We start from the raw sequence: 24,021 nt of genomic DNA on the forward strand, positions 1-24,021 counted from the left end.
CCACTGCCCCCCCCGGCTATATACCATCTTGGGGGAGGTTAGGGCTAGGAGGCCGGGTAAAACTATTATTAACATCTAACATCTAATCAATGCCTACTGGGAATGCTGGGTGTCTGTTAGGGTTGTGGTCGCCCTCTTTGGGTTTCTGAGATTCCGGAATGATTGGTTACTGAGCACTTTAATTGTTTTAGTGGTTTTAAATTGTACATGTTGTTTTAACTGTATTAGTGTACCGATGTTTTACTTGCAAGCCTTTTCTTGCCTTGTTAGCCGCCCTGAGCCCTACGGGGAAGGGCGGGGTATAAATTTAATAATAAATAAAAATGAATAAATAAATAAGATTTGATACTCTAACCACTATACCATACTGGCTTCCCACCATACTTTTCACCCATTATCCATTACCAAGCTTGTGTACATTTCACACACACACACACACACAAACATTAAGACACAGGAGGTAATATACAGCAGACCATAATTACCACCATACTGAATCTGAGCAATAACATATTGATCTGCCCACCAGTGATGACCACAAAGAAGCCTTCAGTAGTCACACTCTGCTTGTGAACTGTCATATCTAGCCTTGGTGTTGATTCAAAGCATTTGGTTAGTCACAGAAATAGAATGCCAGGCCATGGAAGCTGAAATTGAGTTTCAGATAGCTGGTACCTGTAAGAACCAGTGGTAGAGTGGTTTGGCTGTCAGACTGAGATGACCTGGGTTCAAATTCCCACTTGGCCATAAAGCTCACTGTGTGACCTAGGGTCAGTCACTTCCTCTTAGACTAACCTACTTCATAAATTGCTGTGCAGATAAAATGAGGAACCCTGGATACCATCCTGAGCTCCTTGGAAGAAAAGGGAGAGGTAAAAACTGAGGTAAGAAACAGAACACTGTCCTTAGCTTGCAATACTACACTGCCAGTTAATACTGGATTTTAGTTATGTCCTGTTCATACCTCCTGTGTTATATTCTTTAGGGCAAAAAGAGCTCATTAGGCTTCTGCGGCATCCACAAGGAATCTTTCTTGCAGGGCCTTGCCAACAAAGCATATAGAATTTACTTTGTGGGAAATCCATCCTTCTCACTCATTCTTCACAGACCAAGGCTGTTTCCGCTGCTTGTGGGCACAGGAGCCTCCCAGATCCAAGGTGGGGGCTTGCTGCTCGTGTTATGTAAGGGATTTCTGCTGAAGCCTTGTTTCTCTTTCCCATGTTAACACTTGTTTGGTGATTGTCTCTCATATCTTGCAGATGTGTATTCAAATAATACCCTTGTTTAGAGACATGGCCTCCTTCTTGGAACAAGGAGATAACACCAGCCCTTTTAAGAATATGCCTGTGACTAGATGGGATTGACCACGGAAATGTCTTTGGACAGTGCCGGCTCTTTGGCTTTGAAACGGAGATGAGTCGGATTCGACTGGCTTTCGAGCAAGGGAACCTTTACCTTTATCTTTAGATGGGATTGAGAGTCAATACCTCCATTCCCATAATCAATTTTAGCACAGAACAGCTCAGTATAGTAGAACTGAACACCCTGCATAGCTGCAATGAAGTTGCTGCCCAATTCAAGACCCAGACAGTGTCTTTACTTCAGGATGAAAGAAGTTATATATTTGACACGGCATGGCTAGGAACTGAAGAAGAAAGAAGAGTTGGATTTATACCCTGCCCTTCACTTGAAGTCTCAGAGCGGCTTACAATCTCCTTCCCTTCCTCTCCCCACAACAGACACCCTGTGAGGTAGGCAGGGCTGAGAGGGCTCTGAGAGAACTGTGACTGGCTCAAGGTCACCCAGCTGGCTGCATGTGGAGGAGTGGGGAATCAAACAGTTCTCCAGATTTGAGTCTGCCGCTCTTAACCACTACACCAAACCGATGATAGATCATGTGCGAAGAACTAGTTTTTAATCATTTTGCTGAATAATTTTGCTGAATTAAGTAATGGATTTAATCATTTAAAAAAAATGAAGAGAGACACTCCTTGGTGCCTCTTCATAAAAGCTTTGACAGTTCACTTTGTCAGACAGTTAGACAGCATCAGGCAATAACAAAATTAGCAAAATACCAGGTCTACATGCACTTTTCTGCAATAGCATGCTGGTGACATTTTCTATCCCTTTTCCTAAATAATTCCTAACATAGAACTTATATTCTTCACAGTCATAGCAGACTTTAATGTCTCTTGCCCAAGTAATTACAACCAATTTAAGTTAGGCTTTGTCCCATAGTGCCATGTTTTATGCAGCACACTGCCCGATGAATATATTTGGAAAGACCCTTTAGAAGCTCTGAATAAACCAGACCAAATAATTTAGTATTGTTTGCATAGCTGGCTAACTGCTTGTTCATACTAGATTGTTTATGAACGAGGTCAGTTCTACCAGTCCAAAACCAAAGCTTTGAAGGATAACCCCCATTTTTCATCTCTGTTCAGAAGAAAATATATATATTCATCACCAAACATTTCTAATGGAACTCACAATTATGGAAAGTAACTGGTAAAAGACAGAATTTTCATCAAAAGGTTTATAATGATCTCAATATGCAGTGTGTCAAACAGATCAACCCCAGCTACACCTACAATTTCAAAAAAACTCAAAAATGATCCATGATTCTTTCATAGAAGCCATCTCTAGAGCCGTTCACCTTTTGGTCAATTTAACTGGTTAAGATAACAGGAAGTTTGCAGCCTTTTTTAAAAAAGGAAATACCTTGGCTCCTCCTCTAAGGAGACTGGTGTTTAGTGGTTACATACTTAAGTCAAACCTCGACTTTCATTCATTAATTTAAATTTACTTCATTTATACCCTGCGTTTCTCCTCAATGGGGCCCCAAAGCAGCTTACATTGTTCTGTACTCTAGTTTGTCCTCACAGCAACCTGTGAGGTAGGCTTCCATGGCAGTGGGGATTCAAAAACTGGGTCTCCCAGATACAAATCATGTGCCCCCCCCCCAAAGGCATCTGCATATGAGTTGCCCTATCCAATCAACAGTAGCCAGCTTTTTTTTCAAAATGGAAGCTGGACCACAGGTGCTCTATTACCAGAGACATGAGAGATTTTTAAAGGCAAGACATGTGTGTGAACCCTTTTATTTCCTCACAAGGAATGGGGCAAGCAACTTCTAAATATTCTCAGTGCACTTACACGCCATCTCATCTTATCCTGTTGGTTCAGCTCCTGGGAAAGCAACTTAATAAACTCATTAAAATATGGCAATAAGGGCACAATCCAGTACTATAATGAGAGCTCGGCCACACTTGATAGCCCCAAGTGAATGTTAGATACTTGAGAAAAGTCCAAGTGTTATTAGATAAAGAATACTTCAAGAGGAAAACCAAAACTACTTCAGACACTCATAAAGAAGTTCTTGAAATGTGTTTTGCAGACACTTCTGTAAGTTGGATGCTAATTGGTCAACTACACATAACTGGGCGTCTCCCCCACCCCAAAATGTATCCCTTGTCTCACTGCCAACAGCTGGTTGCTTTCTTGGACATTTTATTAATTCGTTAAGATTGGGAGGAGTGAACTGTAGACAGTTAAGGAATACTACTACTGAATTATTCCCATCAGATTTATAGGAACAGAGGCTAGAACAAAGGTTGTATAGCTTATATCGTTTTACTTTTCAGGCCTGTGGCCTTAACATGTATTTCTGCTTGGATGTTCAAGAGAGGGACAATGGTATTGATTCTCAGGTGTCATGGCCAAGGTGAAAAAGACACAACACAGGAAGCTTAAATACTCCCCACATTTAATAATTCATTTCAAAATTATATCTTGTGCAGAATTCAGGTGCTGAAACCAAATTATCTCAGGGCAAGTTACATTGACCAGAGGCTTATGACCTCAGCATCACAAGAGGATGCAACATCTTAAAATGACCAAGATACATGATCTGAACAATTGGGTAAGAATCTGAGACCCAAGTATGCTGGGTTCAGATAGTGCTTATGGGTCACGAAGAGGATAAGGCAGGAAACCAATTAAAACACCACAGCAACGTTAAACTTTGCTGGTACAGATGTAATGCCACTATGAGCACAGGTTCTCCACATTGTTCAAATTAAAGTTCTCCACTGCAAGGCAGCCGCCTTTTAACTGGGTCATTTTCTCAACCTTTGGCAGGCGATATTGAACTGCCCTACCTGCTTTTGAAAAACTGCAAGTTTTCATATGACAGTTGCACCTTTCAAGACTGTAAAAACCAATGGCCAAAATATTTCTTGCAACTATGCTGATCTGTTTTTCCTGCATAGACCACTTTTGATATTTTAGTGGAAAAGAGAACAAGGAGAGATCATCTGAAGTTAACCAGTGCTTTACAAAGAGACTTGGCCCTAGTCAGGTGCCTGACCAGTGGCTATCTAAAGCCCAAATCACTTGGGAATCGCTCCACCAGAGAAATCCAGATGTGTGCTGCCATGCATTACATGGATCTAGCCATTAACAAACCACAGCAAACCTCTAGGGAAATGTCTGCAGTAGTGAAGGGAGGGGGACCATCCATGTACATCATGTGTGCCTTCATACCACCTGCTTGCCAGAGCAGCCCCTACAAAATCTAAATTTTAAGCTGGCAGCACGCAACACCCAACTAGGCCTTTCATTGATAAGGTTGTTACTGAACACAGTGGGATTTACTTCTGAGTCAACATACACGTAGTTTGACTGCACACCAATTTATTATTGTTCCTGAGCTTGCGCCAAATTATTGATGGTTTAAAACCAGAAACACAGAAAGTAGAGGTAGTGGCGTTGGCATTGGAGAGAGAGGACTGATTTGGGAGTAAGCCAAGACTTCAATTAAGACCATGTTTTATCTAAAATGTCACCAAGGACAACATACTGACTGCTGCACTGAGGGTACAAATAGCTTTCCCCATATATGTAAAGCGCTCCGCTCTTTCTTGAGCTGAGCAATACAGCAATGTCTGACACTGCAGCATTCCGTTGGAACAGACTATCTTATGTTCTATATATCAGGCCCATGATGACTAGGATGTTCCAGGTTTGCAGAAAAATCTCAATTTTTTAAAAAAAACATATTGGGGGATTAATTCCCCCCCCAACAAAAACAATTTCTGTACATGCAGACAATGTTAAGAAAGAAGTCTGATAAAGGGCCAATATTAAAAACCTAATGTAAACTTATAACATACAAAAATACAGTCAAAAACAAAGGACCCAATGAAAGCCTTGTTACAAAGTGCACGTGGCCTGAACACAAGGGCCAATACAAGTGACCTTTCTAAGAAACACATGTATTTTTGTATAAATTTACACAGGGGTCGCTTCGTAGAAAAAGAGCTAGGGGAACTCATTAGCATAACTCATTAGCATATGCCACACCCCCTGACATCACCGGAAGTGTGTCATAAGGCCACACCCCCTGACATCACTGGAAGTGTGTCATAAGGTCACACACCCTGCCCCCAACGGTCCCGGCCGCTGCCGCTGAATGAGGGCCAGAAGCGGGGCGGCCGGAAGCAGGGGGCGGGGCTTCATCATGTGCCCCGCTCCCCGGTACCTCACCCGGGGGAACTGTGATCCCCCGCGTTCCCCCCCGAAATGACCTCTGAATTTACACTAGGTTTTTAATATTGACCCTTTATCAGACTTCTTTCTTACCCTTATGGTTCTTGATTCCAGTTTCTGGGTCAAGTTTGTTTTCCCCTCCGTGTGTCTTACTTACATGCAGACAATGCACCTCACTCCTCCTCCGTCGGTGGGCCTAGTGGTGGAGGGTGGCCAGAAGCCAAGCCAGGCCCAGCAGCAGTGGCGGCAATGGTGGAGGATCAAGCTGCAGCAGACCCACCAGGAGCTGTGCCAGACTCCGTGCCAGGAATAGAGATGGTGAGAGAAGCCTCAGAGGGCCTATCAGTCGTTGTGCCAGGCTTGCCACTGGGGTGGCAATGGTGTGTGTGTGTGGGGGGGGTGATGTAAGCCACAAGGGGCCCTACAGCAGTGGTGATGGTGGGGAGGTGAAGAAACCTACCCCCAAAACCAAGTAGACTTCAATAACTATCAACTAGTCTCAAACATTCCATTCTTGAGCAAAGTGATTGAATAGGTGGTGGTTATATAAACATCAAACATTCCTGGATGAATCCTTTCCAGTCTGGTTATGGGACTGAAACAGCCTTGGAGGATGATCTGCACTGAGGGAAGTCACTTTGTTAACACTCCTGGATCTCTCAGCAGCTTTCAATACTATCAGTTATGGCACCCTTCCCAAACACTTTTCCAGCCTGTGAGGCAGTTCTGCTCCTACCTGGGGAACAGGTTTCAGAAGGTGGTGTGGGGGTGCTCAGCCCCTTGGCCTTTGGGGTCTCACAAGGCTTCATCTTGTCCCCCATATTAACACCTATGTGAACCTGCTGGGTGAGGTCTTTCAGAAATTTAGTGTGGGTTGTCACTAATATTGTGGATGACAGTTGTCTTCCAGCCAATCCCCCAGGAAGCTGTAGGAACCCTGAACCAGTGCCCTGAAGGCAATTTTGGAGCAGATGTGGGCTTAATTGAAGATTAATCCTGACAAGATGGGGTTGCACTACCCTTGAAATAACAGATGCATAGTTTGGGGATGCTCTTGGACCCAGACCTACTGCTAGGTAAGCTGTGACCAGAAGCGTCTTTCACCAGCTTCATCTGGTTAGCTAGTCTGGCCACTGTGGTGCATACTCAGGTTACCTCTAGATTAGATTCTGGCAACATGTTCTATATGGGACAGCCCTTGAAAAGTGCTTGAAAATTTCAACTGGTGCAGAATGCTTCAGCCAAGATGTTGACTGGAGTAAGTCATAAGGACCATTTCACTCCAGTGTTATACCACTGATGCTGGCTCTCAGTTTCTGTTTCCAGGTAAGATTCAAGGTGTTGGTGTTGACTTTTAAAGCCCCGCTTGAAACCTGGATGCCTGAAAGACCACCTACTCTCTTATGAACCTACCCAACCACTACCATTGCCTTTTGAAGCTCTGGTTTGTGTGCCTCTACCATCTGATATTAGGTAGGTGGTAATCCAGCAGAGGGCCTTCTCATTCATGGCACCAAAACTCTGCAGTTTTTGCCCCAGAGGGCAAGAGTCTCTTCTCTTTCTCTTCTCTTCTCTTCTGCCAAGTAGATAAAGACTTGTTCTGCACAGCATTCCCTCAATGATCCCTCCTTCCAGATCGGTTGTAAAATTTTAGTATGTATTTTTGTACATATTGTATTTCAGCTTTGGTTTTAATGATGTGTTTGGATTTAGTGGCTTTAAAATGTGTTTTTATCATGTAGATTTTTATTCTGCTAGCTTCTTGGTGGCCCTGATGAGGGAGAAAAGATACCAATTTATGGAGGGTCTCACCATCAAGCATTAAACCACGGTGCTTTTGGCATCCAGTACAACGAATACACCATACTGTATAGGCACTTCCATTCTACACCAAAATGGAAGTTGCAAGTGCTTTTTTTCAATTATACCAATCACAGCAGAGCATATTTCAAATTATAGTAATAATAATCCAGCATCTTTCCCCAATTTATCTTCAAAAATCTTCATTCCTGCCATTAGTATCTGGATGTAAAATTGATCTTACACTCATGTCTTGAATACCAGTGCCAGGATGCAGTATCAGAGAAAGGCCTTGGGCTCCTATATCCTGTTGGTGGCCCTCCAGAGTAACTGGTCAGGCACTGTGAAACAGGATGCTGGACTAGATGGACCACTGGTTTGATCTAGCAGGCTCTTCTTATGCTCCTGGATCCCCACCTACAATTTCTGTAGATGTGAGACAATTTCCATGAATTCCTTCCAAGCTATTCCAGGGAGGGTACCCTGTACCCGAGAAACAACCTTACAGGAGGGACTTTGAGCTGCTGTGGGGGGAACTGGCGAAAACCATCCCTACCCTTGTACCTGTGGAAATTTTAGATGGGATCATAGAATCACAGAGTTAGAAGGGGCCATACAGGCCATCTAGTCCAACCCCCTGCTCAATGCAGGACCAGCCTACAGTATTCCTGGCAAGAGTTTGTCCAGATGTTGCTTCAAGACTGCCAGTGAGGGGGAGATCACCACCTTCCTAGGCAGCTGATTCCACTGTTGTACAACTCCTACTGGATCAAAGCCAATATGTTGAGGACTATCAATGGATCTTTCCAAAACTATTTAGCAGGATAAGCTTGTAATTCATCATGATCTGTGGATGGATGAAATATATAATTGCTGTTCAGAAAACAAACATTAAGGGGCCAAGCTCTTAATAGGTTAAAAAATCACATTTGGATTACACATAAAAGAACATATCTGCATAAAGCAATTGCTTTTTTACTAGATCCTTTCCCACAAAATAGCACCTTTCACTGTTTTAGCAATCCTTTATTGAAGATAACAAGTTGGTTATGTTCACTGTATTGTATGAAACATCACAATATCATACTGGGAAGGTACTATCAGTACAGGATTGGACCAGAGCAGACAGTCTGAACAATAAACCATTTTGCATTCTTCGCTCCCTAGCTTTAACAACCCAAAAAAAACCAGTAGGGACAAATACCTGTTAACATCATCATTTAGAACACTTTAACTTACAAGGCTAAAATCTAATGAATAAATAAAATATATTGTGGCAATAATCCTCTCTAGACCCCCTCCCCCCCACCCTCACTCCCCCCCCCCAAATCAGATACACAATGAACCAAATGATTGGGAAAGCTGCCTGTAGGCACCAGGTTATAAAGAGTGTACATGGATCTACACTCAAGTGTGTGTGTGTGGGGAAGTTACATAAAAATACCATGAATTTCATTTCACACAAAACCAGTTGATGACTGTCGTTAGCTTAAACTACACACAAGGGCAATTACATCCTGGTTGAAACACAGTTTAAACAAATAGGAAAATGTTTACAAGGCATCCACAGCATGTAAATCATGTACAGATGGATACATTCATTGTTTCCCCTCCCCAATAGCTTTTATTTATTTATTTTTAGATAAATACTTTACTCTTCTCCACTTTCAGCATTAACTGGACTCAATACATGCACAACTCAAAAGAATTAAGAAAAAAAATAAAGTTATTGCAAAAATAGAATTAAACTAAGAATTTTCAAGTACCTTACATGACGGCCACTCTGTACCATGCCCATTGCTTATAAAATGAAAGGTCACTGAACCCATGAAAATATCTCTAATATTTTCTTAGATTTAAAATAGATAATTTTAGTTGTATTTATAGTAATCTCAAAGTGATAATTTGAACTTTGTAAATAATGCACACAATTAAAAATTATACCCATATTACATAAGACCTCTCTTCTCTTAAGCTGATAGAAATCAAAGGAAAAAAACTATAGAAAACCACATTTAGAACAAAATCACAATTTACATTATAATAAAGGCAAATATTCAGCATTAAAAAAACTTGCAGCAATGAGTGAGATGTCAAAGCAAATTACAACTAACCATAAATTAAGTTGTTTGGTTTAAAAAGATTTCTTCTAGCAAGAGTTTAAGGATGTGTTATACACATGCGTAAAATTCTTATTGGTTTTAGATGTCTAAAATCTCCTTATATTATTGCCAAATACAATTTTTCTTAAGCAAGCAGTAGGCAACATATCACTTTTTGGAAGTTGGACACTGTAGAGAAAAGCCTAACAGTCGAGTAATACAGGTAAAACTGGAAAAATTAAAAAAATACACATCCTATAGCATATTGCCCAATTGAAATGACTTCCAAGCCCGAGCTTCAAAAGCCTTCCATCTTGGTAACGTGAAGTAAGTAAGTGTCTCATTACAATTATCTGCACTTTGTCGTGTTCATATTGTTAAGTTTTGTTAAATCATAGTGTGTCTTCAGAGTACAACTACAATCCCATGGTACGTTATGTACATTTAGTGATGTGCTCCCAGCATTATTCCTTCCTTGGTTTTTAAGGGCTCAGGCTCCATAAAGATGTAACCAATACACCCAAGGCTGGTAAAAATACTGTAGTACAGGCAATGCTAAGAGTGGCAATATCAGAAAACACAAATGTGAACAAATGATGGAAAATCCTAATAATTTCTCTGCCCATTTCACAAAAGTGTTGGAAATCCACCAGAATTTTTCCCTTGTATTGAAGAAAACTGATTAAAAGTTTTTCCCCCATTTTTCATATTCAAAAGCATTTTAGTAGATCTGTAAGGCTACCATGGATCTTCTAGATCGCCAGCACCCTACAGGAAAAGAAGAGGGAAATTGTTAATACTCAACTGACCTCAAAAATGTAAAATCCGTATTGGCCTGAATCCCAACGTAAGATATCTTACACAGAAGAACATAAATATGGCCACTTCTTCTTCACATATTCAGGCTAGACTCTCAGAGGTTTCACCACCTGGTCTCTCCCCTCTCCCCAGCATAATACAGACAGACAATAAAATAATGAACTGTCATGAATCCAACACCCCCCCCCAAAGACTTACCAAGTATGGTTGCCTATCTTTTAGCCAGCTAAAAGTTTTAAGAATTCCAGGCTGAAACTGGTTCATGTAAGTACATTTGAGTGAACATTCTGTGAGTGCGACACTGATCACATCCCAAAGGGCAGAGATGAGCTTAATACACCAACAAAGGTACCAAAAGCTATCCACATTTTCGTAGCTAGTAACTCTTCTCACTGTATACCTACTGAACTACATATGTAGTGGCATTTGCTAAAGGAGACCCAAAAAAGTAAATAGCAATGTTAACTTCACTGGCATTGATCACTTCCAAAGTAAAGTTATCAGTTAATGGAATAAAAATTTGGTTAAATCCAACAATTTATAGTTGCTCTGTTTGAAGGTTCTTCAAACCTTCTATTTCTATTAGCAAAACTGCTTAAATAAAGTCAATATACATTCAAATTATTCCACACATTCTTTATTTGATCTGAAACATTAATTGGAACTAAACACTAATTATAAGTACATTTATCCATTGGATACATAGTGCTATAAGTTCATCCTGAATACAGTGTTAGAAAATGGCATACAGATTATATAGTCCAAACTACAGCGTGATTTTACACCATTTATTTTAATTACTAATGCAACATGCCTGAAGCCTGAAAAGTAGAATGACTAAGTCAAATACAAACATGCAATATCTGTATCACCAAGGCAGTCAAAGAATATGGGATATGCAAACTAAAAATTCTGGATGGCAATTTTAGGTTTTACCAAAGTGTAATTAAAATCTAAAAGTTAGCTTCCACCAAACTGCGTTTACAGTATGACATTCTTGTTATGGGGAACAGTTCCAGCCCAATGCCAGGAAATGTAAATCCACACAACTCTTGACCTATTTCTACAAGCATAGGTGCTCTATTTCTTCTTGTGCAGAGGACTTGCAGTGACAAATCACTCTATAAACTACGGTTTATAATGTCTAAGATTCTCAGACAGAACACTCCCAATTCCACCCCCACCAGCATGCCTTCTGTTAAGCAGCTTTACATATAAAATTAAGGGTAAAACTAGATTTCTAGGATGAGTAACAAATACTGTGAGGGATTAATATAAGAACCAGTCAACTGTATGGCAAGTGAAGATATCACATCTTTTCATCACACTGTTCATCATTCATCTTTGAATCTTCATTAGCATTCTGCATTTCAGGAAGCTGGCTCTCACATCCTGTTTGGGAGTTACTGGATCCATCACCATTATCTGAAGTTGATGCTGTAGCAGATTCATCAGCAGTGCATTCTTCTCCCTGTATTTTAGCTAGCCTGTAACTAATCAGCACGTCCTCCAGAAGGTGGCGGTAATTCCCCCTATGAGTAATTCTCACTTGTCTGAGAGCTTCCACCAACTTTCCCTGTGTTCCACCTTCAGCAGTTACGTCAGGGTCCTTATTTAAGATTCAAGACCCCAAAATCAGTAGAGAAACTAGGATATTTTAAAGTATTTAATACATTAGACAGGCTATTAAAAAGTTCTGTGTCCCCAAATCAAGCTTTCAACCAATCTCAAAGTATTGTTGCAAAGTTTCATTAATGGAAGTTCTTAGAACATCCTACTAGTTAAGTTTCCAAATTGTGACATGGAAGGCAATATCAACATAAAGAATCGCACTGTCATATTATACCATCTGTTGCACATGGTGTTCACTCAAATTCACAGTAAACTGCAGGATTCCATTTATAATTTAGGTCTCTGTAACATTCTGTTGAGTTTTTGAAACCAACAAATTACAAATCTGTGAACAGCTTAATTAAAATTAGTTGCTATTTATCTTTCAGGAAAAAGATGGTCGAGATCCAACGTTTATACAGGAATCTTTATTTACCCAGATGAAATAGCCCAGGGAAAGCCTCCTGCCAACTTGATTGATCATACAAGCACAATGAACTACACTCACCCAAGGACAGATCTATCCTGAGGCACACAACAGGGGTTACTGTACAATATCTTTGGCTGTGTAAATTCTTCAACAGACATCCTCAAATCTCAAACACCAGAAGGCCAAGAAAATCCTATACTGAAGGACTGTAAGCCTTCTTAAACATGGGGTTGGAGCCAAAGTTTTTTTGCACTGAAAAGTCTTCTTTCTGCAGAGTGGCAGAATGATCTTTACCAGTTACCAACCTTCTGCAGACATCCACCCCGCCCATCATGCCCAATGTTCTCCCAGGGAGTCCTCTGATCCTGGAGCATTTCAGGAATGGGCTGTTCTGCTTGTAACACCCTGAATTCAGCCAGAACATAATAAAATGTTAACCTGTTTCAGCAATCCTACTGCTATGTTGGTCTCTTATCACTGGACTTCATTTTGAATAGGCTTATGTTGATTTGTGACTATATTGTAAATAAAAATTATAAAAGTTGTGCCTTAAACCAGCCAAGTTCATACATAAAAAGATTAAAGGTTTTCCTTGCTTGAAAGCCAGTCAAATCAGACTCTAGGGGGTGGTGCTCATCTCCGTTTCCAAGTCGAAGAGCCAGAGCTGTCTGAAGACTTTTCTGTGGTCATGTGGCCAGTGTGACTGAATGCCAAGGCACACAGAACGCTGTTACCTTCCCACCGAAGTGGCATTTGTTTATGTACCTGCAGTTTCTTGCTTTTTAATTACTAGGCTGGCAGGAGCTGGGGCCAGAGATGGGAGCTCACTCTGTCATGTGGCACTAGGGTCTCGAACTGCCGAGCTACCGACCTTCTGGTCTGCAGCTCAGCATCTTAACCTCTGAGCCACTGCAGCACCTAAATTCATACATAATGAACATTTAAAAGACTAGCACTTGCTTTCATCAATAAAATCGTGTTCCATGAATTAGTTCTTGTACTGGAAGTCTGAAAAGCTCTATGCTGCATAGAGTAACAATTCAATATTAAAAATTACAGCCGCCCAATTATGAAATACAAACGTAGTTAACCATTGGCAACTTCTCATAGCAATTACTAGAATCATTAATCTCATAGGACTGAAGCTTCTCACAATTCTGGTAACTCAGAAAACCATATTTTATGCACTCGTTTTCTAGTTTGTGTCCTCTAAGTCATATTACACTAAGAAGGTAAAACGTACGTTATGAAGTATTCATTTAATGGCAAGTTTGAAAAAAAACCCAAATACAAGCTATACGAGAAGACATGGCAAAATAAGTTTTCCAAAACAGTAACTCCTCAGATAAGGGCTTACATATCATTTTTGGAATGGCAGTGGCATTCTGAACCAGAATTCACTCGCGTCCCTACATAAAGACTAGTTTAACTGTGGCAAACTAAAAAACATGCCTGTTAGTAGAAGACGAGGAGGAGCTGAGTTTTTAAACCTCGATTTTCTCTATCCTAAGGAGTCTCAAAGTGGCTTACAATCGCCTTCCCTTCCTCTCCCCACAACAGACACCCTGTGAGTTAGGTGGGGCTGAGAGAGTTCTGAAAGAACTGTGACCGGCCCAAAGTCACTCAGCTGGCTGAATGTGCAGGAGTGGGGAATCAAACCCAGTTCTTCAAATTAGAGTCTGCTGCACTTAACCCATACACCATGCTGGCTAGTATCGACTGATGCCGTATTTAATTATGCATGTTGTCATAAGTTAAGGAAACACCATAAGTGATTTACATCTGGGAATGTTTTAGCACAATTTTGCAAAATTGATAAAACTTTTAATCACTGGGAATCTAAATGTGCAAGAAAGTTCCTATAGAAGAACATATTAAGACCAGCAGGGTCACAGGCACTGCTTAGTGGGGTGGGGTGCCATGCGGGATGGGGACTTTCCTGTAGCTACAATTCATTTGTGGGGCTCCTCTCCCTGCCACTATAGGAATCAAGCCTTTGTTTTTGTTCACTTTTAAGTACCCGATAAAAAATTATTCTCCTAAGCTTAATTATTATTTGCCTAAGTGATGTGTGAGTTTTCTTCTTCAACTAGTTACTTTCGCTGCTGCAAAACTAATTTCATAGTTACTTGCATCCTCTAATTTTATCTGTTGGAGTTTTTTTTCCTCCCCAGACAACTTTATATTCTGATTTCCCCCCTGCTGTTTTATGAAGGTTACATTTTTGTTGCTTTTCTTTAAAAAGTTGTTCTGCTGCTATCATTTATTGGGTTTCACCACTGTAGACTGCCTTGAAAATATTATGGTTATAAAGGTGGTATATTAAAAAATATACATGTGTAAATATTTTAAGAGATCGGTCATAAGCTAGACATGTACTCTCCCAACAATGATTACACAGTTAAGGTAACATTCTTAGCTTAATTATTTATTCAGGATTTGCTTAAGCAGAGAACATGTTAGCTCAGCTGAAATCCTTGTAACATACTACATTTTAAAACCTTTATATATGAATGGGAAACTCAGGCCCTCTCCAGGTTTCTCTCTCCCCTTGCCCCCACTCCATATCAACCAAGTCTGGCAAGTCAAAACACAAAGGTTTTCTGACAGGGAATATTCAAAAATGACCAGAAGTTGCTGGATACTGTCAATATGTAGCTCACAGCCTACATTAGTGTGTGTGTGTGGGGGGGGGGGATTCTGCTCTTTCTGAAGGTAACAGAAAGCAGGTCCTGTACAATTTGCTGTGCTTTTATTGTCTACAAGAGTAAAGAGAAGAAAAAGTATCCAATATGTCCCATCCCAGCTGTCAAGGGAAAGCATTCTAAAGCTTCATTTCATGTATAATGTCTGGTGCTGCATGAACAAGCCTAAGCATCTCGCAGCACCCTCTCATCCAGACTTAAAAGCAAACCAGAGTACTGGACTAAGAAAACTATGGCTTGTGCTTGCCCTCCAAGCCAAAACTGCAGTCCATAGTAAAACTATAGTTTCCAGTTCTATTCTGGAAGGCACTGGCAAGTCATATTTTGATGGTTCAGGTGTAATGAACCTGCAGGGGGAGAAGGAATTAAAGTGTGTGAAGTCAGGAGGCAACACGAGAACCCAAGGCTTGTTCATAAAATGCAAAGCTACAGTTTGCATTACCTCTGAACCATTTCTCAGTATTCAAGAATGCTTTCCATGGCAAAATATGGGTTGTATCCTCTGACTCCCTTCTGCTGAGAAGCCTTCTGCTGGTGGAAACCATTACAATGCAAAGGTTGAGATTGCCATTACATTTACTTGGGAGTCAATTCAACCAAAACAGACCTTTGGTGTTTAAAATGCCATGGTGTTTAAAACTTAAAAAGATGTAAGGGGAGGGGCAATTAAACATTTTAATTAATCGCTTAATTCAACAGACTAGAGCAACAGTACATTTAACACATTTTAATTAAGCTGTTCACAGACTACAACACATTTGAACAAGCTGATATACTCAGTTCGGTTTATCTAGTGTTATTCTTTCTCCATTGTAATATAGGTATTTATGATAAATCTGTAAATAAAGGTTTAATGGAGGATAACACACTGTCAATGAAAGTAGCACACAGTGCACCAGGTTATCTTTGCTGGACCCTTGAATTACTTGTGGCATGAAACCAACCCATTATGCACCATGTAGTGACTACCATGTTCTGACAGCACGGCATCATTCGATGTAGGTGGAGTATGCTGAGCTTCAGAAATTAATGAATACACATACTGAGACAGGTTTGGACCAAAGCTGAAGAAAAAGGCAGCCCGATAAATCACCCACAACAACTTTTATATAATCCAGAATAAAACACAAATTAGGAGATGTTGCAAGCTGTTGCACACTACAACAGAGGCAAGTAACTTTCCACTCCTTATACACTAATGGTAAATTATATTAAAGTTCTGCCTTGTTTTAGATAATAATGATATTCCAATTTTTTGCAAACCAAAATCATGTCCTGTTGTAGCATAGTACATTTAGAGAGAGGTGGTAGCTATACTAGCTAGGAGGGATTGTTTTTTAATATTTTCTTGCCTCTCCCTTCTGCTACAATGCAAAATGCTCCCCAAAATTGTTGTGCCTGGGAAAGCAGCATTTCAGGGGACATTTTGGGCTGTAGCAGGAAGAGGGAGGTGGGAAAGTCACACTTTCTACGGGTCTTCCCAGCTCCTGTGATAATGGGAGCTTCCAGCTCCTGATCTTGTGAGCAGTCAAAAGAGCTCACTCTAGAGACTGACAGCCCAGTAAAATGGCCGCCACTAACAGGGATGGCTTGTAGATAGCTTAGAAGTAGGAGGCAAAGTAGATAAGGTTTACAGAGAATAAGATATAGAGGTAGGCATGAATTTAGCATGTAGAAATGTAGGAAAAGTGTTAGAATTCAGAAGTTAGACGAAGGCAAAGCCTAATCTAAGCTGCTCCCCTTGTGAGGCAGAAAAAGAACTGAAGAGGGTGACTCCCACGGAGACGGGAAGTTGAAAATTTGTTCCTGCCTCCCTGATTAGACAGTGGGAATTACCCACCAAGATGTTTTCTGCCACAGAGGAAGAGGCTCGTTTATACCTGCTTCTGACTCAAGGCTCCACTGTAAGAGGTCTTAATGCTTAAATTGTTGACCCTTAAAGCAACAACAGCCATTTATATTAAAATATCTCAGAATAACATGGCCTAGGAAACTTATATCCCTTTAAATTTAAAGATCTTTCATGAGCGGCAATGACCAGAGTAGTTCAGCATACATATAATAACCCACTACACTGAAATTTCATCGTCTGCATCAATGAAAGCCAGCAAAAGTGAAACTTACCCCATCATTTTCTCTGTGTGGATTCAGCCTGTTATAAACAGCTTCAATAATGTTTCGCCTGAATTAAGATAAATGTTTTAAAGTTATATTTGATGCACTTTTTCATATAACAACACAAATACTTCATATGTTAATTTGCCATCACGCACTGTATCGGGGAATCAAGTGAATCCTCAATGCATTCAAGCTGAATGTGCCTTCTGCTGAAGAAAGCAAGATTGCAAGCAGATGTATTTTAAAGGTGCACAAGCAAAGGACTGATAACAGTCTACCAAGTAGCTAGGTAACATCTGAAGTCGCACTGGAAGCAATTAATTTTCTAGTTCAGCAGAGGTTTGTGACATAAATATAGCTTTAAATATATCTGCATACATCGGCAAGACAAAAAACACCTACTTGAAACTTGGAATGGAGCTTGAGAACTTTTAACACTGCAGGATTTATACTTGAAGCCAATGACAAGCTTGGTGTAATTTTGTACTGCCTATTTTGGGTGAAGTGTGGTGAGTCATGAATTCTTACTACTAATACAGGTTCTAATTCGCCAGTATAGTTTATGTCTGTGAAGTAAGGTTAGGTAGCTAGGTTCTGAGCATAGATTTTCCTTCCTGGCTATTACAAATAGACATGTTTAGGATAGGGCATGCAGGAGAGAATAACAGTCTATTTTTACTTTGATGTTCCTGGATTTCTGATAGCTTATGTATTGACACGGAAATTCTGAAGGAGTACATATTACCACATTTACTTTGAAAGGCAGATCTGGCACAGCACAGTGAACGAAGAAGTCCCCCTTTCAAGTCTCACATCAACCACGAATTCAGTAATAGGTCACATTCATACGAAATACCTGGCATCTTCAAGACTGGGATAATTAATAGTGCCTTATCAGACAAAGCTGCTGTAATTTTTACTGAGAAATTACAAGAGTTGCTTTTAACAGGACAATCATATGCAGAGTTATTAGTCTACTTCAATAAATGGGTTCAGATTGGAGCAGCTCTGAATAGGATTGTACTAAATGATTTCATCTCAAATCTCTAATATTTAACTAAGAATTCTGCTGCTTCCCAGATCTTAGCAGGTTCACAATTTCAAGTGTTTGAGAAGCAAGAATAAGCATAACCCGGTGTAGTTTTAGATGAAATCTAATGCAGTATGAAATTTAAAGATAGCTATTTTGGTGGAAAAAGTGCTTTGGGTAAAATCAGTTTCATGGAAGCTACACTGTGCACAGCACTTCTGCCAAAACTGACCTGAACAGGATGCCACACAATGTAGAAATACCTTAAGTCAATTCACTGTATTAATGCATAAATTTAAAATGAACAACAGTACCAGAAAAAAGAAGATAATCTTTTTGATTATGTACACACATGGTGAAGCAAACATCTTAGAAGAGTCATTCATTTGCCACTGTTTTTGTAAGGAACTGTGTTTTTTTAAATAAAGAAACTGTTGCCCTCTTAAAACCATTTTGATCCAAATGTAAGCAGTCAAATTGCAGCTCTACAAATCACAATGCTAAAAGCAAAAATAAGCTACCTGCAAAGTACAAGGATATAAACTGTGCTAAAGCCAGTCCATTAAATATCCAAGCGATGTACAGAAAATACACACACACACACACAGATATAAAAAAGCCCTGGGTGAATCAAAGCAACCCATTGCATCTTATCCTGTCTCAGAGACTCTCACTCTTCACTAAAGGCCTGTGCAAATAGTGTTCTTGATTTAATATCAGCTCTTTTATTATTTGTTCGTTTTTCCCAAAACATTTTTTACTCAACGGCCTCTGAATGTCATAGAAATGGACTACTGCTTTAAACCACTTGAAAATGAAGATGAAAAACTTCATGACTGAATGTCCCCCTAGATCAGAACCAGAAGGAAAGCAAGTGATGTCAGTATCCAAATCTGGACTCCTTCCAACATGCTAGCTCTCTATATACAGTAAGCTAGTTAAATGATAGGGGGGGAAGAGGCAAGCACATTCAACCACGCTGGCTTCTCCAGCACCACCACTGTGAAACACAGTTCCAAGACAACCTTTACTGAGTGCTTTTTTGGGAAAAAATAGATTGGCTTCCAGGCTTCCAGAGTGAGCCTTAACCAAGTGCTTACTTCTCAGTCTAGACAGTGAGTTAAACTAAAATTATCCCTAGTGTAAGGCCAAGGTAAAATGCTTTTAACATACAATGGCTGCTACAAGTAACAGACTTAAAAGATGCAGCAATAACTATAAGCCCATGTTACATTCTCACAAGAGTTGTAATACCTGGATACTTTTTCTCCCTTTAAAAATAAACTGGAATCATAATCATAATTTTTTTTCTGAAATGAAAAGCATTTACCACTGAGACATTTGAACAATTTAATGATATGATTTGTTTGCATGCATTGTTCCAGTAAGGACTTTGTTTAGAACTGAAGCACATTTGTTCTGAGTAATAATTTAGAGGTTAATTTACATTCTGCACTTACTTGCCAGCTAGACCACCTCCTGGTGGTAGATTTGGGATATTCTCTGCAGACAAAATGCGCATCACATGAGCAAGATCAGGCATTCCTTCCTCACCCGACTTCTCCATAATTTCTAGTTAAAAGAGAATCCTCAAATTATTAAAAACAAGAAGTAGACAAAAATCCACGTGATTAAAACCTGTAAGCATCTGATATAAACACATTTGCAGGTCAAAACAGAATGTCACATTTCAGTTCCTCACACACAAAAAGTAGTGTTTTGTAAAAAGTGCATCAACACAATAAACTACGGCAGTTTCGCAGCCTGTGTAGAAACATTAATTCCTTTCAGAAAAGACACCAATACCATCACTGGTATCTAAAATTCTGCTCTTGTGCCAAACCAGAAACCATTACAAGATTTTATGCAAGCATTCTTTGCATTCAAGCAAATGTATAAAGCCTAGAAAACTCATAACATTACGACATTATGAGAAATAGAAAAATGGTTTCATTGTTAGATATTCTCTAGAAGAACACAAGCAATATCACACTGGAGCCTCACAGGAAACAGAAGACCTATTACACAGAAAAACACAGGTTTCAGTGAGGGATGACAAGAATATTCCTGTTATAACTCTAGTGCTCAGGTCAGGAGCCTGAGAAAAGCTAAGTCATCGAGACTGAACAATCCAAGTTGACACTTAAAGGGTTTTGTCAATTTATGCTCCATCTGGAGAATATGGCTTTATAATGAAATGCACTTGATTGTAATAGTTACCTGTCCCAATAATTGACCACATTTTTAAAAAATGATGCAACACAATGTATTCAGCAAGCAATACTAAGAAATATATGGTTTACTATGTGGCATGGGACTATCACTGAAGGTATACAAATTACTCTTGAGCAAGGAATTTGTTGCATGGTTCTTTTGATCCTAGGCTACATTTTCTATAGTTCTGTTAGTTACCTAAACAGAAACTGTATATCGAATTAAGAAAACATGCTACAATTCCTATTTAGTTTTGTTTAGTAGAATCACCAACTGGAATTTGTGTTAATGCTCTAAATTATTGATGGAACTTTTATTCAAATGGAGCTTGTGGAATTACTATGCATACTTCAAACACACATTGTTGAGGTATGTCATTCATAGCTTCTATTCTTCAGCTGGTCAGGGGCTAGTTCAGCAGCTACCTTATTCCTGGCTTCTGTAAACATCTTTATCCACACATACTATATGTTAAGATTTTTAAAATATTTCTGACTCCCCCTTCCCAAAGTGATGTTTTGCTACCTCCTGCAGGCAACCCTGCAATGTGTCTCTCCAGTTACTGTTATACTCAATGGCTATTTTCCACCATCAGAAGGATACTCCTGCTGGGTGGCAACGATTTTTGCTGATATCTCCCCTTCCCACCACAAGTCTTCTACAGGTTGACCAATGCAGTTCCAGGGGTCCACCAAGCCCTGGGGCAGTATTTGGTTGCCAGCGGCAGACGACAAAGGGAGGGTGAAGTTGGAAAGTCCTGTTCCATTTATGGTTCTTTTCTTCCATCCTTTCAGAACTCTGTTAAAAATCTACTACCTCAAATCACGCAATTGGTTTCTTCCCTTCTACATTTACTTTGTATTATATATACGATCAACTACTCCTGTGTCCCCGTAACACTCACTTATGGGTCATATCTTAACACCTGCCAGTGCAATACACTTCCAGACACAGATATTCTTACATTTCCCTTCCCCTGGTGCCCTTTTTGATCTATCAAATACTGCTCCTAGACACCATAGGATATGCATGGACAAAGAGCCAGGCAAAACTACCCTTTCTTTTCACTGTAGCCCCCCAATCCTGCCCTTTTGGCCCTCAGTATCAGTTGTGGGGAGGGGGGAGGCTATGAATGAGAACATGGGAAAATGCATTAGGATGCAATCCAATATTTCCATACTATCATTTTATGCTTCCAAGGCTTATTATTCTCAACTATATCAAACACTTTCAATTCATTTAATTTTTCACAAAGCCTGAGATAATAGCTGTGCTCCTGCTCCAGATTAACTGTGCTCCTGCTTCATATGATCAATAGATGAAGGGGAAAAAATTAAACAGAAGACATTTTTAGAAGCAGTTTTCAGGTGCCACCTCCTTTTGTCTGTTCCCTTTCTGTATTATCTGCAACAGTCTCTGCATCACATGAGATTTCCTCTGTAATTTCTATTACTACTGTAATCATTTTATATGCAACCAATAATATCATTTAAGGCCAATTACATATGCTGGAACAGCCTCAAACTAGAAAACTGGATGGGGGGGGAGACCACAGTTACTGTAATGAAGTCACACCTAGTACAAAATTTTATACTTATGGAGCTTATCTCCAGGACCCCAATTCAAAACCGGGGAAAGCAACTATAATGCAAAAGAAGTTAATGTTTGTTTATACAAACGGGGAAAAGAAGAATTCAAATATGAAACTGTAAATTAAAAGCAGGTCAGCCACACTTTCTTCTGTATTTCTTCTACTTGTTAAAATTTCCACAATTGAAGCCTACAATTTAAAATGCCCCTTAGTTTTAATCTAAGGCACATTAATTCACTTCACCCCCAAAATATGCAAAGTGCGGCAAGAATACTAAATGTTTTCAAATTATTCAGGCCTTTAAACACAAACTTGTTCACACATATTTCTGATTGAACATGATAAATTTAGAATCCCAATGAAAACAAAGATCCAAGCTAAATAAGTACAAATCAATGCTATTAAGTTTTTCTTGTTATATCAAAAGATCGTATAGCCTAATTTTTATGTTCTTGTCCAATCTGATGCAAAATCCTAAACCTCTTTGTGTAGAGATTTAACTGTTTAATTAAGGAAGTAACAGACATTTGTCAAAGGGCTGCTGAGAGAGTATTTATTGAAAGAAAAGGGAATTTGGAGACAAAGAGTAATAGAAAATAAGTCTGCGCTCTTCTGCATTCTCTTCTGTTTTCTTTACATTCTTCTATTCTTGAAATAAATGCCTTCAATACTCTAATGTTCATTCTTTGTCAAGTACATGTCACTTAAAGTTGCTATAGTTCATCCAACGTACAGAACATTGAATGACTGGGGAAATTCCTGTGGGGAAAAAATCAAAAGCAATACAAATAGGACTGAAAAAAGATGGGCATCTTATTCTGTTGAATATTTTAGCTTAGCACTATAGATTGTCTAATCTATATAAGAAATTGTATGAGGCAATTAAGTATCTCTACATGTTTGTTGAATCAGGAACCCAAGGTACATTTGAAGCATAAGGTTCATCTGAAAGTCTTTTCAGTTGAAATCCAATAGCAAAACCATGGTTTGCCATTACAGGATCTCCAGATTCACATGTTACATACAAATGAACAAATCTGCAGTTTGCGCTTGGTTTGCAAAGCAGAATTTTTTCCTGTGGTTTAATCTACATTTTAAACTAAAACTGAAACACTGACTCTAATAGCTTGGCTGCACGTATCAACAATCTACAGTTCCAGATTTCTTCTTTGGTTTCTCCAATTCCACACAAATCATTTTGTTTAAACCCTCCCACCATATTATCTGGATCAAAGTACTCTCAACTTCAGTTGTCCATTCTAACAGCACAGTTATTACATGTATATATTGGGAAATCAACAGCTGAAATGTAGTGACATGATTTTTCAAGACTTCCATTCTTGCCTAGATTAAGGTACCAAACCTGAAGTAGCTTTTGTATAGGCATACTTGTTCGTATTACAGAATCATAGAGTAGGAAGGAACCTCCAGGGTCATCTAGTCCAACCCCCTGCACAATGCAGAAAATTAACAAATACCCCCTCCCCCTCACCCCCCCCATGACTGCTGTTCCACACCCAGAAGATGACAAAAAACCTCCAGGATCTCCCACGAAACTGGCCAGGAGAAAAATTGTTTCCTGACCCCAAAGCAGTGATCAGTATGCCCCTGGGTGTGTACGAAAGGGCCACGGCTTATGTAATCAGTTTTTAGTTTGGATGCCACTTGTAAACATTCTTTCCCAATTCTCTTGGTAACTGATAGGCATGGGCTTATTTCCATATCCAATACTGAACTCACTATTTGTTCTGTATATATCCCACTGACTGCTAAAAGTAGTTACCTAGACATGAGGTAGAAGGCCACCAAATGAATTAAGACAGCCTGGTATTTTCCCCTATTCTTCCCCTCTGCATGCAGCACTGTGGCAACTGGCTAACACAATTCCATGCATATCAAAGAGCTTTTTATGGGGCAGCTGGTAAGGGGGAATTCTACACAATGAGCAGAAATTGCAGCAGGAGATGGCACACAGCAAGAGACTGGATCATCTCCTTGATGCATTTTAGAGGTGTCTTAAAATTCCTAAGATTCTCCATCAGTTTTTAAAA

The 24,021-nt window shown here is 39.7% G+C and overlaps 1 protein-coding gene across 2 annotated transcripts in view; it reads right to left on the bottom strand.

Annotated features, from left to right (window-relative positions):
• Positions 1-9,649: 9,649 nt before the first annotated feature.
• Positions 9,650-24,021, bottom strand: part of PPM1B (protein phosphatase, Mg2+/Mn2+ dependent 1B) — a 77,406-nt gene continuing 63,034 nt past the window's right edge. Inside the window, exons 5-7 of one of the 2 annotated variants that reach the window (XM_015422009.1) lie at positions 19,626-19,737; positions 17,142-17,199; positions 9,650-10,220 (exon numbers count right to left, since the gene is read on the bottom strand). In XM_015422009.1, coding sequence (XP_015277495.1) covers positions 10,191-10,220; positions 17,142-17,199; positions 19,626-19,737 — 200 coding nt within the window. In that variant the 3' untranslated portion in view covers positions 9,650-10,190. Of the gene's footprint in view, positions 10,221-10,984; positions 11,881-17,141; positions 17,200-19,625; positions 19,738-24,021 lie in introns of those variants that run through there. The other variant, XM_015422008.1, reaches the window with a different exon arrangement.

The sequence above is a fragment of the Gekko japonicus genome, unplaced genomic scaffold, assembly GCF_001447785.1.
Source record: "Gekko japonicus isolate JY-2015 unplaced genomic scaffold, Gekko_japonicus_V1.1 scaffold128, whole genome shotgun sequence".
Lineage (NCBI taxonomy): Eukaryota > Metazoa > Chordata > Lepidosauria > Squamata > Gekkonidae > Gekko > Gekko japonicus.